The sequence below is a fragment of the Scylla paramamosain genome, chromosome 33 (genome assembly GCF_035594125.1).
Source record: "Scylla paramamosain isolate STU-SP2022 chromosome 33, ASM3559412v1, whole genome shotgun sequence".
NCBI lineage: Eukaryota > Metazoa > Arthropoda > Malacostraca > Decapoda > Portunidae > Scylla > Scylla paramamosain.
Genome location: NC_087183.1, coordinates 12,248,367 through 12,267,454, shown reverse-complemented (window position 1 = coordinate 12,267,454; position 19,088 = coordinate 12,248,367). Strand labels below are relative to the sequence as shown.

Genomic DNA, 19,088 nt, shown 5'->3' with positions numbered 1-19,088 from the left:
ATACAACTTTCAGTCTAGGTAAGAGAGAACCAATTCCACGTTGATCTTACTGAAATAATCTCCCGTAATACTGATCGGAAATTAAGTTTTAATCCCAGTAGGCCTGCGAGGAAAGTGGACGAGCCTCATTATGGAAATTTTGTTTGCGTTGGTTGGCTTCTGTTCATTTGCGTGCTTTTGTCTTTGTTCTCTCCTGTTTTTTTTTTTTTTCTTGTTCAGAGTTATGTATGTCAGCTGTGTAGGCTCGAGTGACGTCTAAAAATAAATCCCAAGAAATATAGTCAGATATATGAAAGAAATAAAATAAATACTAATATAGTTATAGAATTAGATTAAATGAAGCAAACAATCAAAACCTGTGAGAATGAGAAGTAAATAAAAAAAATATATATACTTTACTTTAAATTAAATGAGGTCGTAGTTCAATTGTTCCTCCCTTCGCGTGTCCGTATGCCGCTCATAGTGCCTCACAGGAAGGTTACTACTCGTCTCGCTGATTCTCTAAAAGTCTAAAGAGAAAACATTCCCAATACCTTAAAAACTCCACATTTTGTATACAAGAATTGAAAGGTGCTCTGCGTAAGTAATTAAGTAAGTAAGTAAGTATTCGCAGTACCAAAAGTATGGCGTCTTTATACGTACGTGCAGGAAAGAAAGTATAACAAAAAATAGATTTTGCAATATCCAACCAGTACAATGTTTGCAAATGGAGTGAATAGTGATTGAACAAGAAAAGATGTCTTAAAGCGGTTAGTGATTAAGGAAAAATGTCTCAAATAGTAGTGAATGGTACAAAAGCAAACAAATCCTGGAGTTCAGATTTTGAAACATATTAAACTCTATGGTGTGATTCACTCGCGTTTAACTATGTCGCTCGGAATCAGCAACACCAGCGATACGCGAGGAAACGAACTGTAGCGTTGGAATCCCTCAGTTAAAGATTATTTACCATACAGCAATCAACCATACACTGAATCCACTTGCCAGTCGCCGAGGTCCCTAGATACTTGTCACAATTACACACATGCACGCTTTACAGGTCAAGATGATAACGGTACGTGCAGAATTGAAATAGGAGGAGCAAGAGGAGGAGGAGAAAGAGAAAGAAGAGGAGGAGCAGGAAGAGTGTAAAATTGGAAGATATTTATCAAGTGTACCGTGCTTTCCATTGTTATTCAGGGACTTCTAGTGATCTCCATCTTCCCTCTCTCGAACCCTCTATTCACTTTTCTTTATCATTCTGTTGCTTTGCTTTCTCATTTCACTTCCATGCACCGTAAAGGAGAGAGTAAAGCAAGAGAGAGAGAGAGAGAGAGAGAGAGGAGAGAGAGAGAGAGAGAGAGAGAGAGAGAGAGAGAGAGAGAGAGAGAGAGAGAGAGAGAGAGAGAGAGAGAGAGAGAGAGAGAGAGAGAGAGAGAGAGAGAGAGAGAGAGAGAGAGAGAGAGAGAGAGAGAGAGAGAGAGAGAGAGAGAGAGAGAGAGAGATTAAAAATAGGAAAATAATCCCATAAAAACTTAGGGGGATGAATTTGGTATAAAGAATTAAGGCGTCAAAGATAACATTCTCATATTCAAGTTTATTCAATCTCCCTCTCCCTCTCTCTCTCTCTATCTCTCTCTAACCACCTGAAGTCAAATCTTTTATGACTCCTTCCCCACCAGCATCCCATTTCAAGAACCCCTCATCCTTCCGTACTAATTCCGACCTATTCTCGTATAATTTTTCATCTCCCTATCGTCTACATACCTCATTCATAGCCACTTGACGTCATAACACACTCATACTTCCGGTACCTCCTTCTATTCCATATTTGTATCCTAGTTTTTACTCCAGTACGTATTTCTGATGCTCAAAACACTCGTCTGGCAAGGAGTGACTTTTCCGTAGCACGAGAGGTTGACGGGAGCACGCAGAGTATTTACATAATCATATGAGGCCGTTCGAGAGTTTTGATGAGGAAAGATTCACCCAGAGAGAGAGAGAGAGAGAGAGAGAGAGAGAGAGAGAGAGAGAGAGAGAGAGAGAGAGAGAGAGAGAGAGAGAGAGAGAGAGAGAGAGAGAGAGAGAGAGAAGGGAGGAAAGATGTTGTTATTGTTGTTGTTATGAGGGTTCGAGTTAGGTTGGTGTTGGATATACATAGCAAGGTCAAAAATAGCTTCACCTGTTTTAGCATCCAGTGATAAACACGTTTTTATCTCTGGCACGCTGCTGTTTTTTGCCCCCATTATCAATATTTGATGCGGGAGGTCAGGGCGTAGCGAGGTCTGTCAGTGTCATCTCTTATATTTCCTCCCACCTAAAGTTTCTCCACGAGCATTCAAACACTGTACTCGTAAGATTTCTCCACAAATACTTTCCTCCGTGATGAATAAAGTTAGGTTAGATTAGGATATATTAAGGAACTCATCATAGAATGAATGGTCTTACGCGACAGTTTTAATAGAGGAATCTTCGTGTGTTGAATATATTTGGATCGAATTTGCATAACAGCATCTCAGGAAGGACTTTCGGTGTCCGCATAAGCTAAGTCATTCCTGCACTGCGACTAAAAGTACACCACGAGGTTACAATAGTCAGCAGAGGCAGACGTGAAATCATTACTAATCTTGTCTCGAACTTGAGTCTCGGTGAAGCAAGAGGAAAGACTAATGTCATCCAGTAATGTACAGCCAGATCCTGTTAGGGACTTATGTGAAGATAGCTGTAAATAACACCAGAGTGACTACCTTCGTGTATGTGTGGGTTTGTGTATGTGTGTGGGTTGGTTTTACTCACGGTAGAGGTCTGAGGGGAATGTGATTGAAAGAGGAGACGAGAGAGGTGTCCTTTAGTTGGAACAAACAGAAAGAAGTTTAAGAATAATATGGCACTTCATCTTGAATTCCCTCGCAACACTGCTTTCCGCACATTTCTCTCAAGTACGCCATGTATAAATATATTTATTTGTGTACTTCCCAGAACCCCAGGCGGAGATTATTGGCGCCCCAGACATCCACGTGGACATGGGCTCTGCAATTAATCTCACATGCGTCATCAGTCACAGCCCAGAGCCACCTGCTTACATCTTCTGGTACCACAACGGCAAGGTAACAACCACCACCACCAGCTGTCCTCCCATAACCCAACCCATCTCACATATCCTTTCTTCCTTCACTCTTTCTATAATGTTGAGAATTAGCGTCACGTACAAGTCCCCTCACACTATGCCCGTCCGCTGAATGAAATGTTATGCTACTGTAAACAACGTCAAAAAAACAGCAAATTGAATGATAATGTTTTACGAAGCTTTTAGGGTTAGCTTTACGAAGAACAGTAACCAACACTTTCAAATGTAAACATTGCAGATAAAATAGTGCTACTTTTTCCAAGGGTGTTTACGGTTAGCTATGTTTAGAAAGGCTACTCAACCCTGTCTTTCGTATCAGTTTTCCCCCCTAAATGGTTTCAAATGCTATGATGAGCCGGGCGTCCCTAGGGATAGGAGGGTTGGCAGCCACTTTGTCGGATCGAGTCAGATACATCCATTTTTCCCCCGTAAATATCGACTCTAAAGGGGATACTGTTTATTTATTGTCCCTCGTCGCCCGGCAGTGAAAAACAGGCGGTATTCGCGCCGTGTGGTTAAAGATAGATGTCTTCTTTAGAGATCTGTAATGGCGCCGGAAACCTTAACGTTGTCGGCGCAGAGTTGCTGTAATTGTCCTGATTTGTTTTCCTGTAATTGTTGACTCGTGACACTTTACCGCATTACCGTGAACATATTTTTAGAATTGTTTTCACGCGTAGTGCTTCATAACATTTGAGTAATTCATGATTCTCTCTCTCTCTCTCTCTCTCTCTCTCTCTCTCTCTCTCTCTCTCTCTCTCTCTCTCTCTCTCTCTCTCTCTCTCTCCTGTAACAAACGCCTCACATGAGCCTAAATGTAGTTATAATGCTTCCCTGAAGTAGAGGATTATTCAAAGTAATTTCATTTTACATTATTATGATTCATCCTTCACCTTAAGTAGGTACTCATGAGTGCCATTAAAGAGTTGCTCCTACTGAGTGAGGCTCCCGCCGTGTTCCTTTCTCCTGCAGGTGATGAGTTACGACTCCCCCAGGGGAGGCGTCACCGTTATGACGGACCACGGCAACTCTACCACCGGGTACCTGCTTATACAGGTAAGGCGCAACCTGCTCTTTACATTTTTTTTTTAAGTAAAGAACACTAAACACTGAATCTAATCATGTACTGTCTTTGTCTAGGAGTTTGTAGACTAGGTGTCTGAGTGATTGTTCTTATTCTTTTCAAACAATCTATTCCTAGTATTTCTTATGTTCCTCCTACTTTTTCTAATCCTTTCTATGTTATGTAGTCTGTTCCTTTTCCTCCTCGTACTTTTCCTAATACATCCCGCCTCCTGTTTCACTCCTATAACCGCCACGCAGCCTGGTGTGCAGTGTATCCTTCATCTAAGCCATGGAAGTCTCGCCTCCCGGATATTCTATTTCGTTACTCAGGTGACTCATGACGGTCAAAGGACTCGGGCCGGCGTCTTGGTACTCATGCCTCCAAGGTGCAAGCAGGAGTCCAGTGGCGTGCCTTTGTGCTTATCCTCTGTGTCCTCCCTGCGTCTGCCTTGCTCTACAGGTTGAGTGGGATCGGCTGTGTCCTCAGTGTCTCTCGTGACGCGGCCCTTGCTCCCAGACCAGATTCCCTTCTCAGCGGCGCGAGGAAAACTCAATTTCTGCGATGGGAGGCAGAACTGCGGCATGCATGAATAAGACTGCAGCGTGGCGGGTGAGAAGCGAGTCTAGTATGGAAATAGCTTACTGATTATGAGCACAAAGACTGCCACTGAGGGGGGTCATCTATACGACCTGGGAAGACAGCGCTGCAGGACGATACGCCGGTGCAGAGAATAGGGAAAGAAGAGTTCGTATTTGATCCCCGCACGAGAACGGAGTGTGGAAGACGTGGGATATAAAAGAAGAAGAATAGGGATATGAGGGTTCGTTCTGATCCTCAGAGGTGAAGGGAGAGGACAAGGAAGAAATAGATTGAAAAAGAAGAGTCAATCAAAAGTTTATTTGGGATAAATGGAAGTAAGAAAAACGTCATATCCTTGCAGAAGCCAAGATGAGTACAGTGTTTTCCTGGCAGGTACAAGGAAAAAGTAAATGGAAGCCAATCCAAGAGCACACTACTCTTTATTAATTCCAAGAGAGCAAATTCACTACCTTCCCTATTTATTTTCTTCCCAGTCTCTTTCCCCCATGATGGAAGGCCGCTGCAGCTCTCCAACCTCTTCAGTATGCATCATTATTCCCGAGGTCCCGAGTCCCCCAAGAGAGTAAAGAAGGGAATCCGTGGGAGGAAGTGGCACGACCGCTATTGATGCTCTAATACATTTCTCGCTCCTCGGATAAACTGCAGACTTTTCCCACGAGACTATTAAGCGGCAATGAATGAAGACACGATGGGTGAGTGTATGCTAATAAGTTTGATAAGAAAAGGAGGGAGGAAGGAAGAAGAAAAGAATAAGATAATAACAGGGATGATGGAAAATAATGACAAGAGGTCGCAAGACAACTTATGTACGTAAGCGCTTGTAATTTTTATCTGTGAAAACGAGAAAGGAACGGGAAGCGACAAAGGAGACGTAGGATATAACACGTTATGTTCCAGAGGTGTGCTACACGAGGGAATGAAAGACTCATAACAAAACTACTATTCAAGTCATTCTCCGAAGCACTCAACAAAAAAGAAACATACCAACACCTCAGAACTATACAGCGATTGACACTCGCGTTTAAATAACGAATAATTCAAATAGAAATATTTTGCATGAGGGAATGAAGCTTGCATTAACATTAAGGATACATCAAAACTCTACGGTTCTTTATACCCCAAGTCTAAATAACAAAGCTCAGAGATTCAGCCTAACTAAAAGCACAAGAGCAGACAAATCCTGGTATTATGAGAGTTCATATTATGTTAAACTATACGGCACCTTCCATTCATATTTGAATAACTAATGTCCTAAAGGGGATAAGGAACACTAGCGGTACGGAAGCAAACAAATTCTGGCGTTGAGAGTCTGCAAAATCCTTCTCCTTAAGAGGTCGCGCCCGTCACCTCCCGAAGTAAGTTATAATGGACGGCTATTAGTGTCCACTGCAATATTCACGCTCCGTCAGCACCTGCACCAGAAGGCTCGCGTTCACTATTTATCTCTTACTGAATAATTTAACCTCGCAAACAACAGCATGATGACCAAATATGCTGAGTGCGTGCCGCGGGGATCACAGAGGGGAAGGTGAAGAGGGGAGGGGAAGAATATGCAGGTGAAGAGAGAAGGATAGGGAATATGAAGGTGAAGATGAATGGGGCATGTACTATGATAAAAAAAAAAAAAAAATAGAATAAATAAATAAATAAATAAATAAATAAAATAAAGTAAATAAATAAATAAATAAAAAGAGGTGAGGAACATGAAGGTGAACACTGAGGGGGGGGAAATGAATGCGAAGAGGCAAAGGGAGAAATATGGTGGTGAGGATGAATAGGGTAAATCCGAAGGTAAAGAAGGAAAGTGGAAAAGATGTAGGTAAAGTGTGGAGAGGAAAATAAATGTAAAAGAGTTAAAGGAAAAAAAAATACATGATGGTGCGGAAAATAAGATAGTAAAGAGAGATGGGTAGGAAATATGAACGTGAAGATGGAATGGAGAAATATAAAGATGGACGGAAGAAAAAGATTGGAAAGTGAAAAGGAAGCGTAGAAAGGAGTGGAACTAGGAGAGTGAAGGAGAGATGAGCAAGGAAATGTGGAAGGACGAGACTTTCCACAATACATGACAAGGATTTAAAGGAAGAAGGTCTGCTCAGTTGGATCTAGTCTCTCTCTCTCTCTCTCTCTCTCTCTCTCTCTCTCTCTCTCTCTCTCTCTCTCTCTCTCTCTCTCTCTCTCTCTCTCTCTCTCTCTCTCTCTCTCTCAAGGGGAAGCAGAATACAACATGAGGACTGAGAGATGAAAGCAGCGACATGAGTGAAACATTTAACACCCTGAGCCAAATTTAGCTTACGAGAATAAAGAAAATACACACTAACGCAAATTTTTGGAGAACATAAAAGAAACTAAACTGAGCCGACAACAGAGACACACAACACTTGAAATAGCAAAAAAAAAAAAGTAATTGAGATCACCATTAAACCTTTGACTTTCTCACTGGAATTTGGAGAAACATATGCGATGCTGAAGGTAAGAAATTCTAGCGTGAGTTGCAAGCACGTTCTGAATAATGAATAATTGTACGTTAGACAGACGCATAAATACATACATGGAGTCCAGAGTAATGACAGGAGAAATAATCGAGAGGGAAAAAAAGGCGAGGAAAACCACTGGAGTTTCTCATTGCCACAGACATGAGGACAAGGAGAGGGAACGAGGAGAGGAGGCGTGGGTTGGGAAGTAAGTGGTGAGTTCTTTTCAGCTACAAGTATTTTAAGACGAAAAAAAAAACCTTACCTTTTTTTTTGTTTTCATGCTGGGTTTAACAGTGACCTGCTCTGTTCTGTGTTTTTTTTTTTTGGCGGTGAACTGAAATGTAAGAGAATTGAAGTTAATTTGACAACTCTCTCTCTCTCTCTCTCTCTCTCTCTCTCTCTCTCTCTCTCTCTCTCTCTCTCTCTCTCTGTCTCTCATGTGTTGTCGGATATTTTAAGTCATAATTTAGCATTAACACAATAACGTATTTACTTGACATCAAATGACAATTAACACAAAACTTTGATGCTTCCTTTAGTGTTCAGTAAAGCGTAATTAGACTTTTTATAGCTGCAGTGTTGCTTCGTAAGGATAAAAATTTCAAACTGCGCATCACGTCATTATAAAAGTCAAGCATGCACACACACACACACACACACACACACACACACACACACACACGGCACCTGTCCACGTGATCTCTCTCCCACCTGTATAATGAAGCTAATTAGGGAAGGAGAGAGGTTGTGTTCAGGTGTTCATTTTTTGCTCACCTCTTTTATTCTCTTCGCCAGGACGCTCAAACCTCAGACACCGGGAACTACACGTGCGCTCCCTCCAACACCGCCGCAGCCTCCATCGGTGTACACGTTCTTAATGGTGAGTGGTGGTGGTGGTGGTGGTGGTGTTGAAGAGTGTGATAGTGATGAGTGGATGATTGTACTGGTGGTAGTGGTGACAATATTTTTTTTTTGTCCATCGTGGTGATAGTGATGATGATGATGATGATGATGATGATGATAATGATGGTGGTGGTGATAAGGATGATGTGACAGCTCGTGTTTCGCCACTGAACACGTAGGAAAAAATATCACGATTTTTCATTTTACTGAGAAATTGTTATATTTTGAGCTTTCTCTAATTATGAGGTAGGAAACAAAAATAAACTACAAGTAAGCAACACAATAGCGAGAGAAAAAAAAAAACACACACACACACACACACACATATTCTTCTCACCATTCAGAAAAAAAAAAAACACTCAGAAAGAAAACACACGCAAAGCTACAAAGCAAACAATCATTATGAATTCACATCGTAACAAGACATTAAAAAATACACACTAACTTTTTCCCTTTATATAAGTGGCAATCAAATACTGAGATAAAACACACGATCAATTCCCACCACAAGGCACAGACGCAGCTCTTACAATTTCCCCGCAATACTTCAAAAGGCAGCGTTGCATCAAAATACTTTCAGACACGTGGAGGAGATTCAGAAATTCAAGCCAATATATGAAAGACCTTAAAGGGGATATAAGTTTAATGCAGGAGCGCTCAGATGATTACCCCTGAGAGATCACGTGATATATGAATAGTAAATGAGGAATAAATGACTGTATTGTGATTGGATAAGAAGGATATGATATAATTTAAGAGAAACATAGACAAATGATGCTATTTCATTCAAGTCTCACCTCGTTAAAAAAAAAAAAGTGTGGCGAAAAAAGGGGAAAAAAAGGGGGTGAACATATGGGATAGTTTTTTTCCTCTTAAACTGTGACGTGTTGACGGAAGGAAGGAAAAGAGATAACAAGATAAACGATGGTAGAGTGACTGATGGGTGTAACTGCCTGTCACCTCTCTCTCTCTCTCTCTCTCTCTCTCTCTCTCTCTCTCTCTGTCAGTAGATAGTGGCGAAAAATTCCTGCTTCAACTTCATATCTCACTGTCTCAAATAACGTATACTCTCTCTCTCTCTCTCTCTCTCTCTCTCTCTCTCTCTCTCTCTCTCTCTCTCTCTCTCTCTCTCTCTCTCTCTCTCGCGTGCGCGCACATGTGTGTGTGTGTGTGTGTGTGTGTGTGTGTGTGTGTGTGTGTGTGTGTGTGTGTGTGTGTGTGTGTGTGTGTGTGTGTGTGTGTGTGTGTGTGTGTGTTTGTGTATTTCTTCTTCATACCTGAAGGGAGGACAATAGAAATACAAAAGCAGAGGCGACATTCCATTATCTGCTTTAACACGTCTCTCTCTCTCTCTCTCTCTCTCTCTCTCTCTCTCTCTCTCTCTCTCTCTCTCTCTCTCTCTCTCTCTCTCTCTCTCTCTCTCTCTATCATCGCTGCTAGCCTCGTTACACAAACATTATTCTTTCTTTCTCCTTCTCCTCCTCCTCCTCTTCCTATTTTTCAGTTCTCGTTTCCTGGTTCTCCTCCTTTTCCCTCTGCCTCCCCTCGCGTCCTTCCTTTTTACAAACTTTAAATTATTTTTTTCCTTCCTTTCCTCACTGCAGCTTCCTCAGACGCGCCACAAATATTCGGTTCAATTTCTCAACTTGGACTCTCCCTTACCTCAACAACCGAGGAGCAGGAGAAGGAGGAGGAGGAGGAGGAGGAGGAGGAGGAGGAGGAGGAGGAGGATGGAAACAATCAGCGAAAGAAAAAAAAAGAGAAAATAATAGTGAATTCTCCAAATATACTGAAACGAAAATACGAATCAATATAAGAAACGAAGAGGAATGAAATGGAAAAAAAAAGTTATGAAAACGTGAAGCAAATAATACTTGCCTCTCGTCTATTAGTTGTTATTTTCTGAGTCGCCAGCGGGAGAGGAGAAACTCAACGTTGTCTTAATGTATCTCTTTCCAGGTCACTTAAGGCTTTCTTGTGTCACCTCGGAGACCATCCTGGAAATTTAATTCCTAATAATAGCTTTAAAACAACGAGACTCTTCGTAAAATTCTAAAGTTTCGTTATCTAAATACTTCATTGTAATTTTCTCCAGGCGAACCTTCTTTTTATTTTTTTTCTCTCTCTCTTTCTCTCAGGGGATCATTTTTCTTTTCACTGGTTGTCTCAAGGAACCAGATTTTTTCCCTGCTTACGGTCATCCTAATTACTCTTCCTCACGTGCTCTTCCTTCACTCACAGGGGAAACTCCGGCCGCCATGCAGACCAACGGGATGGAGTCACTTCTCTCGCGTCCCGTGGTGGTGGTGCTTCTGGCCCTGCTGTCACTACTGGCGGCGGACCTCCCCCTGCCCCCCAGTGCCGGTGTCAAGGGCGGGGCGGCACTGGCAGGGATCTGGAAGGGTCTCAGCAGTCTCATCTCCTGGAGTCTCCCGGTCCACTCCTCCAGAAGTGTGTTCACGTAGGGGGTTTCGGTGCATAGATCCGCCCCAGCCCCCCCCTTCAGCTACTCCCCTCCACCCACTCCCCACGCCGCCAGTGCCTTCTGTGTGTGTGTGTGTGTGTGTGTGTGTGTGTGTGTGTGTGTGTGTGTGTGTGTGTGTGTGTGTGTGTGTGTGTGTGTGTGTGTGTGTGTGTGTGTGTGTGTGTGTGTGTGTGTGTATGAATGTTTGTAAGTACGCAGAGCCCCATCGGTCCGTGCCTCGGCCATTTTCTCCTTTCCTTCCATCACACACACGCACACACACCGTCCCTTCCTTTCCTCCTGCCCCTCCCCAACTCTCCATCCTCTCCCCTCCTTTCAAACTGTACAGAAGAAAAGACTACATCAAGTCTTAACGTCTCTCCTCCTCTCCCGTGAAGAGACTATTTGGTGCGCGACAACACGTCACACAGTATACATAAAGAACATTTGCTGCTCAGTCTATGTACGTAGCGTAGATAGATGCCGTCGATGGAGTGATATTTTCGTAGTTTCAAGACATAATAACAGGGGGTCGTGGGGAGTGTTTGTCTATAACAACACGGTCCTGACTTTATACATTTTCTAGTGAACTGTAAATAACTGTGTGAGTGTGTGAAAGAAAGAGAGGGAGAAGGAAAATATGGGATATGTTGTTCGTTTATATACTCTTTGTAAGAAGGTCCTTCGAGGCGCCTCCCTGGCCGCGACGGAGGCTGCCTGGCCGACGCCTCGCCCCTACCAGGGACACCAGTGTGTTCACCCAACCGCAGCCACAAACAGAGACAGTATTGTGTGTCGAGGCTGCCCAGAGACACGCCCTGCAGGATGGACCAGCGGCGCCCACACTATCGAGCTCTTCGTGTCGCCCTCCCAAGGAAGGCGCAGCGGGGCACGTCCGTCACCGCCATGGTTTCGATGTCTCATGAATCAGTGTTGATTGGTAATAAGCTGTGCGACCCCCAGTAGTTCCCGCCCCGTCAGGGTCACGACGCGAGGATGGATAGCCCGATGTGGGTGTGGGAGTCTCTCGCGGGCGCCAGCTGGACCACAGTGTGTAGCAACATAGTTCACCAAGCACCCGTACCTCTGCTGACAGGCAGATGTTTATATTGGCAATGTATGTTTTCGTCTGTGCATAGAAGTTTCTCCATATTTGTTTAGAGAATCCACCAAGCTACTAAGCTTTCTCCTGTATATTTTCTTTGTAAATAAAGGACTGCCCTGGAATTTCCAGTGACAGAGATAGGAAAATACGCCTTTTCTTAACCTTTTGATAAGAACGGTATGATATACGTAGGATGCGTGAAATACGAGAGACATGTTATGGGGCGCCGCAGGGCAAGGGAAGGACGCCTAGCTAGCTGGTGTTGAAAAGGTGTTGATCTTGACTGGTGAACGAGCGTGTGGGAGCATGAAGGGAGCGTGGGTGCGAACGGATGAATATGGATGTATATGAACGCAGAAACAATAGAACATGCAGGACATGAACAGAGAGAGTTGAGCCAACCGGATATTGCCTTCGGGAGTACCAGCAAGTCATGTATATATGGTGTACAGAATGAAAGAATTGTAACCCTCACATCTGTATCAAATTGAGTCGTTAGGAGCCTCACTGACCTAAACAGGTAAAGGTGTTAGAGCGTAACATGAAGTCACCAGGTTCAGGGACAGACAGAGTAACAAATTTTATTCTTTCAAGTATACCTGCAATACACTGGAACGTTCAGGTAACAGGCATTCATAATTAGAAGCAGCAAAACAAATAATTCTTGGTGTGCAAGTCTTTATACCAACATAAATGCAATTCTCTCTCTCTCTCTCTCTCTCTCTCTCTCTCTCTCTCTCTCTCTCTCTCTCTCTCTCTCTCTCTCTCTCTCTCTCTCTCTCTCTCTGGAATTCCCACACATTCCTTTCCCTCGCCTTTCATTCTGAAAAAGCAAAAATGGTTTAGTTTCCAAAGTCTCCATCACGCGGCCCGGCGGAGGTGGCGAGCTATAAAAATTTTACGACTTCCTTTACGGTATTCTCAACTTCTCATCAAAGAAAGACGAGGTATCGGGACTCGGGGTCAATGTCGTGCTCTATTTGCGCCTCTGGATAAATAAGACGAAGGGGCGCAAGATGGACCAACACCGCCTCACTGATTTCACACCGATATAACACTGAAGTAACGAACAGCAGGAAGAAGTAAAGCATCGGTGTGAAAAACCTGACACTGTATTGGAAACATCAAGTCTCCGGATCATTTCGCTCATTTAATGTACTCTGTCCGCCTGTAAAGAACACTGACCTTTTTCTCTTCCCTTTCTTGATCTTGCGCACTAAGGGATGTCTTTTCCCTCGTCAGCGCAAGGGAAAGATGTCAACCTTTGTTCAGGAATCGTGCAATGACAGCGATAAACTTTCCGGTTGATTTTTCTTTTGGCTGCTCCTCAATGATTTTTGGAAGGAAAATTATCTTTAAACTTGATTACGAGGGAGCCATTCTCTTAGCTTATGAATGCACAAAGTTCCCATTTAAATGCACTTACTGTTTGAAGAGGAATGAATATAAATATCTAGTGCAAATAAAAAAAAAACATTCAGCTTCTCAATCTAAAGTTTTGAAAAAAAAATACATTGAAATTCTTCATAGGAACGTGCAATTTTCTATATTGTGTTCGACTATTACAAATTGTTTTGCTATATGGAAAAAAAAAAACCCACTGAGATACAGGTCCCCGAATAGGTTCCAAAGCGGTAGTCAAAAACTGAAGGATAAGTGTCTTAAAACCGCCCTCTTCAAGGAATTCAAGTCATAGGAAGGTGGAAATACAGAAACAGGCGAGGAGTTCCAGAGTTTATCAGAGAAAGAGATGAATGATTGAGAATACTGGTTAACTCTTGCATTAAAGAGGTGGACAGGATAGGGATGAGAGAAAGAAGAAAGTCTTGTGCAGCGAGGCCGCAGAAGGAGGGGAGGCATGCAGTTAGCAAGATCGGAGGCGCAGTTACCATGAAAATAGCGGTAGAAGATAGCTGGAGATGCAACATTGCGGTGATGAGAAAGAGGCTGAAGACAGTCAGTTAGAGAAGAGAAGTTAATAAGAAGAGCTTTTAATTCCACCCTGTCTAGAAGAGCGGTATGAGTGGAACCCCCAAACATGTGAAGCATACTCCATACATGGACAGATAAGGCCCCTGTACAGAGTTAGCAGCTGGAAGGGTGAGAAAAACTGGCGGAGATGTCTCAGAACACCTAAATTCATAGAAGCTGTTTTAGCTAAAGATGAAATGTGAAGTTTTCAGTTTAAAGTATAAGTAAAGGACTGACCGAGGATGTTTAGTGTAAAAGAGGGTTACAGTTGAGTGTCATTGAAGAAGAGGAGATAGTTATCTGGAAGGTTGTGTCGAGCTGATCGATGGAGGAATTGAGTTTTTGAGGTTGAAGACATTGAGTTAGAGGAGAGGAGTTGATAAGAAGAGGGGGACAGTTGTGTCATTGAAAAAGAGAGGGTAGTTATCTGAAAGTTTGTGTCGAGTTGATAGATGGAGGAACTGAGTTTTTGAGGCTGAAGACAGTCAGTTAGAGGAGAGGAGTTGATAAAACGAAAAGCTTTTGATTTCACCCTGTCTAGAAGAGTCACTGAAGAAGAGGGGATAGTTGTCTGGAAGGTTGTGTCAAGTTGATAGATGGAGGAACTGAGTTTTTGAGGCATTGAACAATACCAAATTTGCTCTGTCCCAATCAGAAATTTTAGAGAGATCAGAAGTCAGACGTTCTGTGGCTTCCCTGTGTAAACTGTTTACTTCCTGAAGGGTTGGACAAAATATATCAAATCATCCTTTTCTGTATAATACAAGCCATCTTGCTACCATGTAAAGATTTTCCTTCAAGTTTCAAGCTACTAGACTAATAAAAACACCCACACCCACATACATCTCCCCATCCCCCATCCCCCCTCTCCCCCGCAACACAAAGGTCCTAACGTAAAAGCCGGCGCCACAATACACGTCAAGCAAAGTAGTTCTGGAGCGGGCGGCGGAGTGATACACAGGTGTTCTGCGCCCGCCTCGCGTCCGGCCAATCGCGGCGTGTCAGCTAGTCGGTTACGAGCAATGTTTCCGATATATATCCGGGTCGTAAAGTCGTGTTTATATAGTTGTGGACTGGCGGCGGACAAAAGGAGTGCGAATCGATAACACGTCGACACTGGATTGCTTACCTGCCTCGTCTATTGTAAATATCCAATGCGATTTTGTTGCTCCACTTTTTGTTTTGTTCATATAGTTATTTAAGCCATCAACAAAAGCGACGGAAATGAAATAGGAAAAAAAAAATGCACATATCCAACAAAATATTTGATACCAAGTTTTGTTCAGGTAACGTTGATTAACCCATTAAGAATAGACGTGAAAATTGAAGCAGTTTATACGAAAACTTATCCAATTTTCCTTAACCTTTGTGCAAAATTATGAGAAAAAAGAGAGGCAAAATTCCACAAAAAAAATTCAATATATCTTAAAAAAAAACAAAATAAAAGGAAACTGAATAACACCACCCCCCCAAAAAAAAAAGAAGAAAAAAAAGGAAAAATAACCCTCGAAAAATCCACAACACCATCAGAAAATAAGAGAAAAATAGAAAAAAAAAGAAAAAAAAAAAAACAATCACCCCAAAACTAAAAACATTCAGAAAACAAAGAAAAATAAAAAAAGGAAAATATAAAAGAGAAGTACTGAGAAAATAATCCACATCTCGAGAAAGCAGAGAGGAAGGGAAATGAAAACAGCACGAGAAAGAGACTACAGAATAAAAGCGTTAATGATATGTTAAGTGGAGTTTAGGTGACACTGTGCCGCTGGTGTCGTCTCCTTCTGGCACTACAGCGAGTCGTTAAGGGGCCGGCGGTGTGCTTTAAGGAGGTGCCATTCCGGTGCCTCGCTCGACGCCCTTCAGAATGGCACTCCAAGGCACCGTTCATCACCCAGAGCCATCCTTCGTCAGCCCTAACCTACACACGCCCGTCTACACTGACTGTAACTTCCCACGTCCTTCCTACTGCGTCGTCTGCCTTCCCATGTCTTATTCCTCTTCTTCCTTTCTTCCTCCTCACATCCACCCATGCCCGCCCTCCTTCACTCTTCCCACGCCTGCTCTTCTGTATTTCCCCACACTATTATTTCTACCTTCTCTTGCCTCCCTAATCCTCCTGCCTTATCTTCCTTCTCTCTTTCGTCTTCCCGAGTTCCTTCTACTGCTACTTCTTGTCTGCTTTGTATTTCTCTACGCTTCCCTGTTGTGTTGGTTTGTACCTATGTCAGCGGTTTTATTATCTTTCTTTTTTCTTTTTCCTCCCCACATCTTCCTATTGTGTTCTCTTTCCTCAACAAGTCCCTTATCTTATGTTGAATCTCTCTTTTTTACTCCTCACATCTTCCTGGTGCCTTCTCTTTCCTCCCCACACCTCTTATCTCATCTTGAATCTCCCTTTTATTTCTCCCCACATCTTCCTGTTGCCTTGTCTCTCCTCCCTACGTCTCGTATTTCATTTTAAATCTCCCTTTTCTCCCCAGCAACCTTCACACTTAGTTTCTCACGCACGCCTCCTCCGTGTCTTACCTCCCCCACACCCTCCGCACTACGCCATTATCCTGCGAGTTAAAACTCTTTTAAAAGGCGGAGCATCAAGACATCCCGGAAACTCAGAAAATTGAATTAGGATTATTCTTTCCTTTGCACGAGTAGCCTGGCATTCTTTTCTACTTTCCGTCATGCATTGGACTAAGTTATCCACACAGAGGTAGCAGCAGCACACCAAAGTAAGTTTAAGGAAGCCCACATCATACTTCACATTTTCTTCTCATCTCCTGCTTCCCTTCTTCTTGGTCTTGTTCTTGTCCTTGCCCTTGTTCTTGTGTTTTTTTTTCTTCCTCCTTCTTGTCCTCTTCTTCTTTTCCCTCCTCCATCATTCCCTAAAGCAGCGTGTTCTATGTATTTTTTTTTTTTTCGCCGCCTAAAGCATATTTCTACTCTCTTCATCCTCCGCCTTTTTTTCTCTACACCAAAGGCAGCATCTTCCTTACCTCCTTCCTTCTTTCCTTCTACATTCTTCTCTCCCGCAGCAGCATCATCTTTCCTTTCCCTCCCTCCACGGCATATTATTTTCTTTCCTCCCTAACAGCATCTTTCCTCCCTCCTCCCTGTGCACAGTATTTTTTTTTTACCTCCTCACTCCCTCAGCGCCTTCCTCAGCCCACCACGGAAACACATAACCACGAAGCGAGAACACTCACCTCACACCTCCTGCCTTCCTCCGCTCCCCGCAACACTGTCTGGTAAGCTACGCAACACCCTGCTTTCCGATATCGCTAAAATGAGCCGGAACCACTAAAAGCCCCGTTAACGAGATCAGCAAACACTCGCCTCCACCTTAATAAACAAACACGGCCAGATTCCACTCCACTCGTGAGAGCAAACACCAACTACGTGATTCTCGTTTTAATTTTGGAGGAAACAACTTACGGGACTGGATGTGGTGATGTTAATATTATACTTCCTGCTACTGCGTCTGCTGCTACTGCTACTACTACTACTACTACTACTACTACTACTGAGGATCCTGGAGACGTGTTATCCACAAGTCTTCGAAAATAAACGAGAGGAGACAGTAGTGAGATCTTAACAGTAATCAGGTAAGTAAAGCAAAGGGAAAAATTAGCACAAAAAATATAACAAGGAAAAAGCTTAAAATTCAATAAAGTCATGGAATATACTGAACATTCTCCTTACTTCAGGTGTTTAGAGTCAATTAAATTTTCACCGACATTCTACTAGCAGTGTGAATTTTAAATGAATGGAGAACTGTCATTTTTTTTAACACATATCTCAACTTACCCAGCTCGTACATACAAAATAAAGTATTACGTGTTTGAGGTAGTGTCTGATTGAAGTAGTTAGTAGTAGTAGTAGTAGTAGTAGTAGTAGTAGTAAAAAATATTATTAATGCACTCGTATCATGTCCATTCAAAGCCATTAACTACAAAGACAGGTACAAAATTGAAAAGCAGGTAAGGTGTCCGGAGCTCCCTATTCCTGTGGGGCTTGGAGTGGAAAGGTGCTGGTGGCGTAAGACGGATAAACTCCAGTTACTAATGCGATTACATGGTGACACACTTTATAAAGGCGATCCTCTACAGTTCTTCACTCAGCATCCCTGCATTTCATTGCTTCGACTCTTCCAACATATCTATATTAAACGCGTACATAGATTATGACGAACATTTCCACAAAGTTTCGAAATAATAATGAAAGCTGTTAGAGATTTCCATTACGAATTTATTTAAGTTTCTGCCCTTTTAGAGTGAATAATAATGTTGGTATGCGTTTTTTACAGTTCGGATTCGATTCCGTATAAAAGTGTGTTTCTCGTTAGTACCGGCTTTTGTTGGTTGTCAGCGAGGCATAGCGGGTACCACAGACCTCATTAAAATATTATGGCGAGAATAAAGAATATAAAAATCATATGTTCACGTCGATACAAAATGTTCCGTAAACTCAGCGGGGCGAGGAAAAGAAGCAAATGGACAAAACTGTGCGAGAATACATGAATAGTGTTTAATAATATTTTGGACACGTTTCTGTGACATTTTCTTGTTAATATTTGCTGCCAAAATGCAGAGTAACACCCAATAGATGATTCCAGCGATACTCTCTGCACTCCGTTTAATTCACAGCAGATATAAAAGGAAGGCTAATTTTGGATTGCAGCCTTGGAAACTTTAAAACCTGGACTCTCTGTTCTATCGTACATTTAATGATGTATTTGATTTTGATGAAATTACTCGAAATGAAAATGATTAAGAGACGTCACCTGCTTCTTCTAACGTTATTTTTAGAAGATAACGAGAAATACGAAAATAAAAAAAAAGTATTGCTTGTACACGAGTTATATATACAGAGATCATGAAGTTTGAAATACTGTCAGGATAGCTATTCAGGTCTAATTTCGGGATCATAAGGTGGAAAATATTATCAGCATGTTCTCAGGTTATTTCGGGAAGGTCATAAAAGGTGAGATTTGAGGCGCCGCTGCCGAGGGAGTTCTGACTCTGAGGTGATCACGGGAAGGTAGAAGGTGAAGGTGTGAGGCGTGTTAGCATGAGCACTGAGCCTCAGGTGAGCGCAAAGGTGAGGGTAAAAGTGAACCTGTTGAGCCAGACAATAAAAGATGAGTTGACTAGGTTACAAAAGAGAAAATCAAACTCAGTGTGAAGTGTCCAAGTAAAAGAAAACGAGAGCACAAAGTTCAACACGAAAAAAAACAAGCAAACAAACAAACAATGTTACACCACACAAATAAGGAAAAGAAACGAGAACTTGTTGGAAAGAAAATAACAAGAAATATATATACAAAAAGAAGGAGAAGAAAAAAAATAATACCGAGGCCAAAAACAAAAGTATAAACATGAAAAGAAAGTATAAAATCTATT

The 19,088-nt window shown here is 42.3% G+C and overlaps 1 protein-coding gene across 1 annotated transcript in view; it reads left to right on the top strand.

The window, feature by feature from the left end:
* Nucleotides 1-11,867, top strand: part of LOC135089459 (zwei Ig domain protein zig-8-like) — a 49,685-nt gene extending 37,818 nt beyond the window's left edge. Inside the window, exons 4-7 of the mRNA XM_063985038.1 lie at nt 2,959-3,086; nt 4,079-4,162; nt 8,045-8,129; nt 10,394-11,867. Coding sequence (XP_063841108.1) covers nt 2,959-3,086; nt 4,079-4,162; nt 8,045-8,129; nt 10,394-10,617 — 521 coding nt within the window. The 3' untranslated portion in view covers nt 10,618-11,867. The remainder of the gene's footprint in view (nt 1-2,958; nt 3,087-4,078; nt 4,163-8,044; nt 8,130-10,393) is intronic.
* The last annotated feature ends 7,221 nt before the right edge of the window (nt 11,868-19,088 follow it).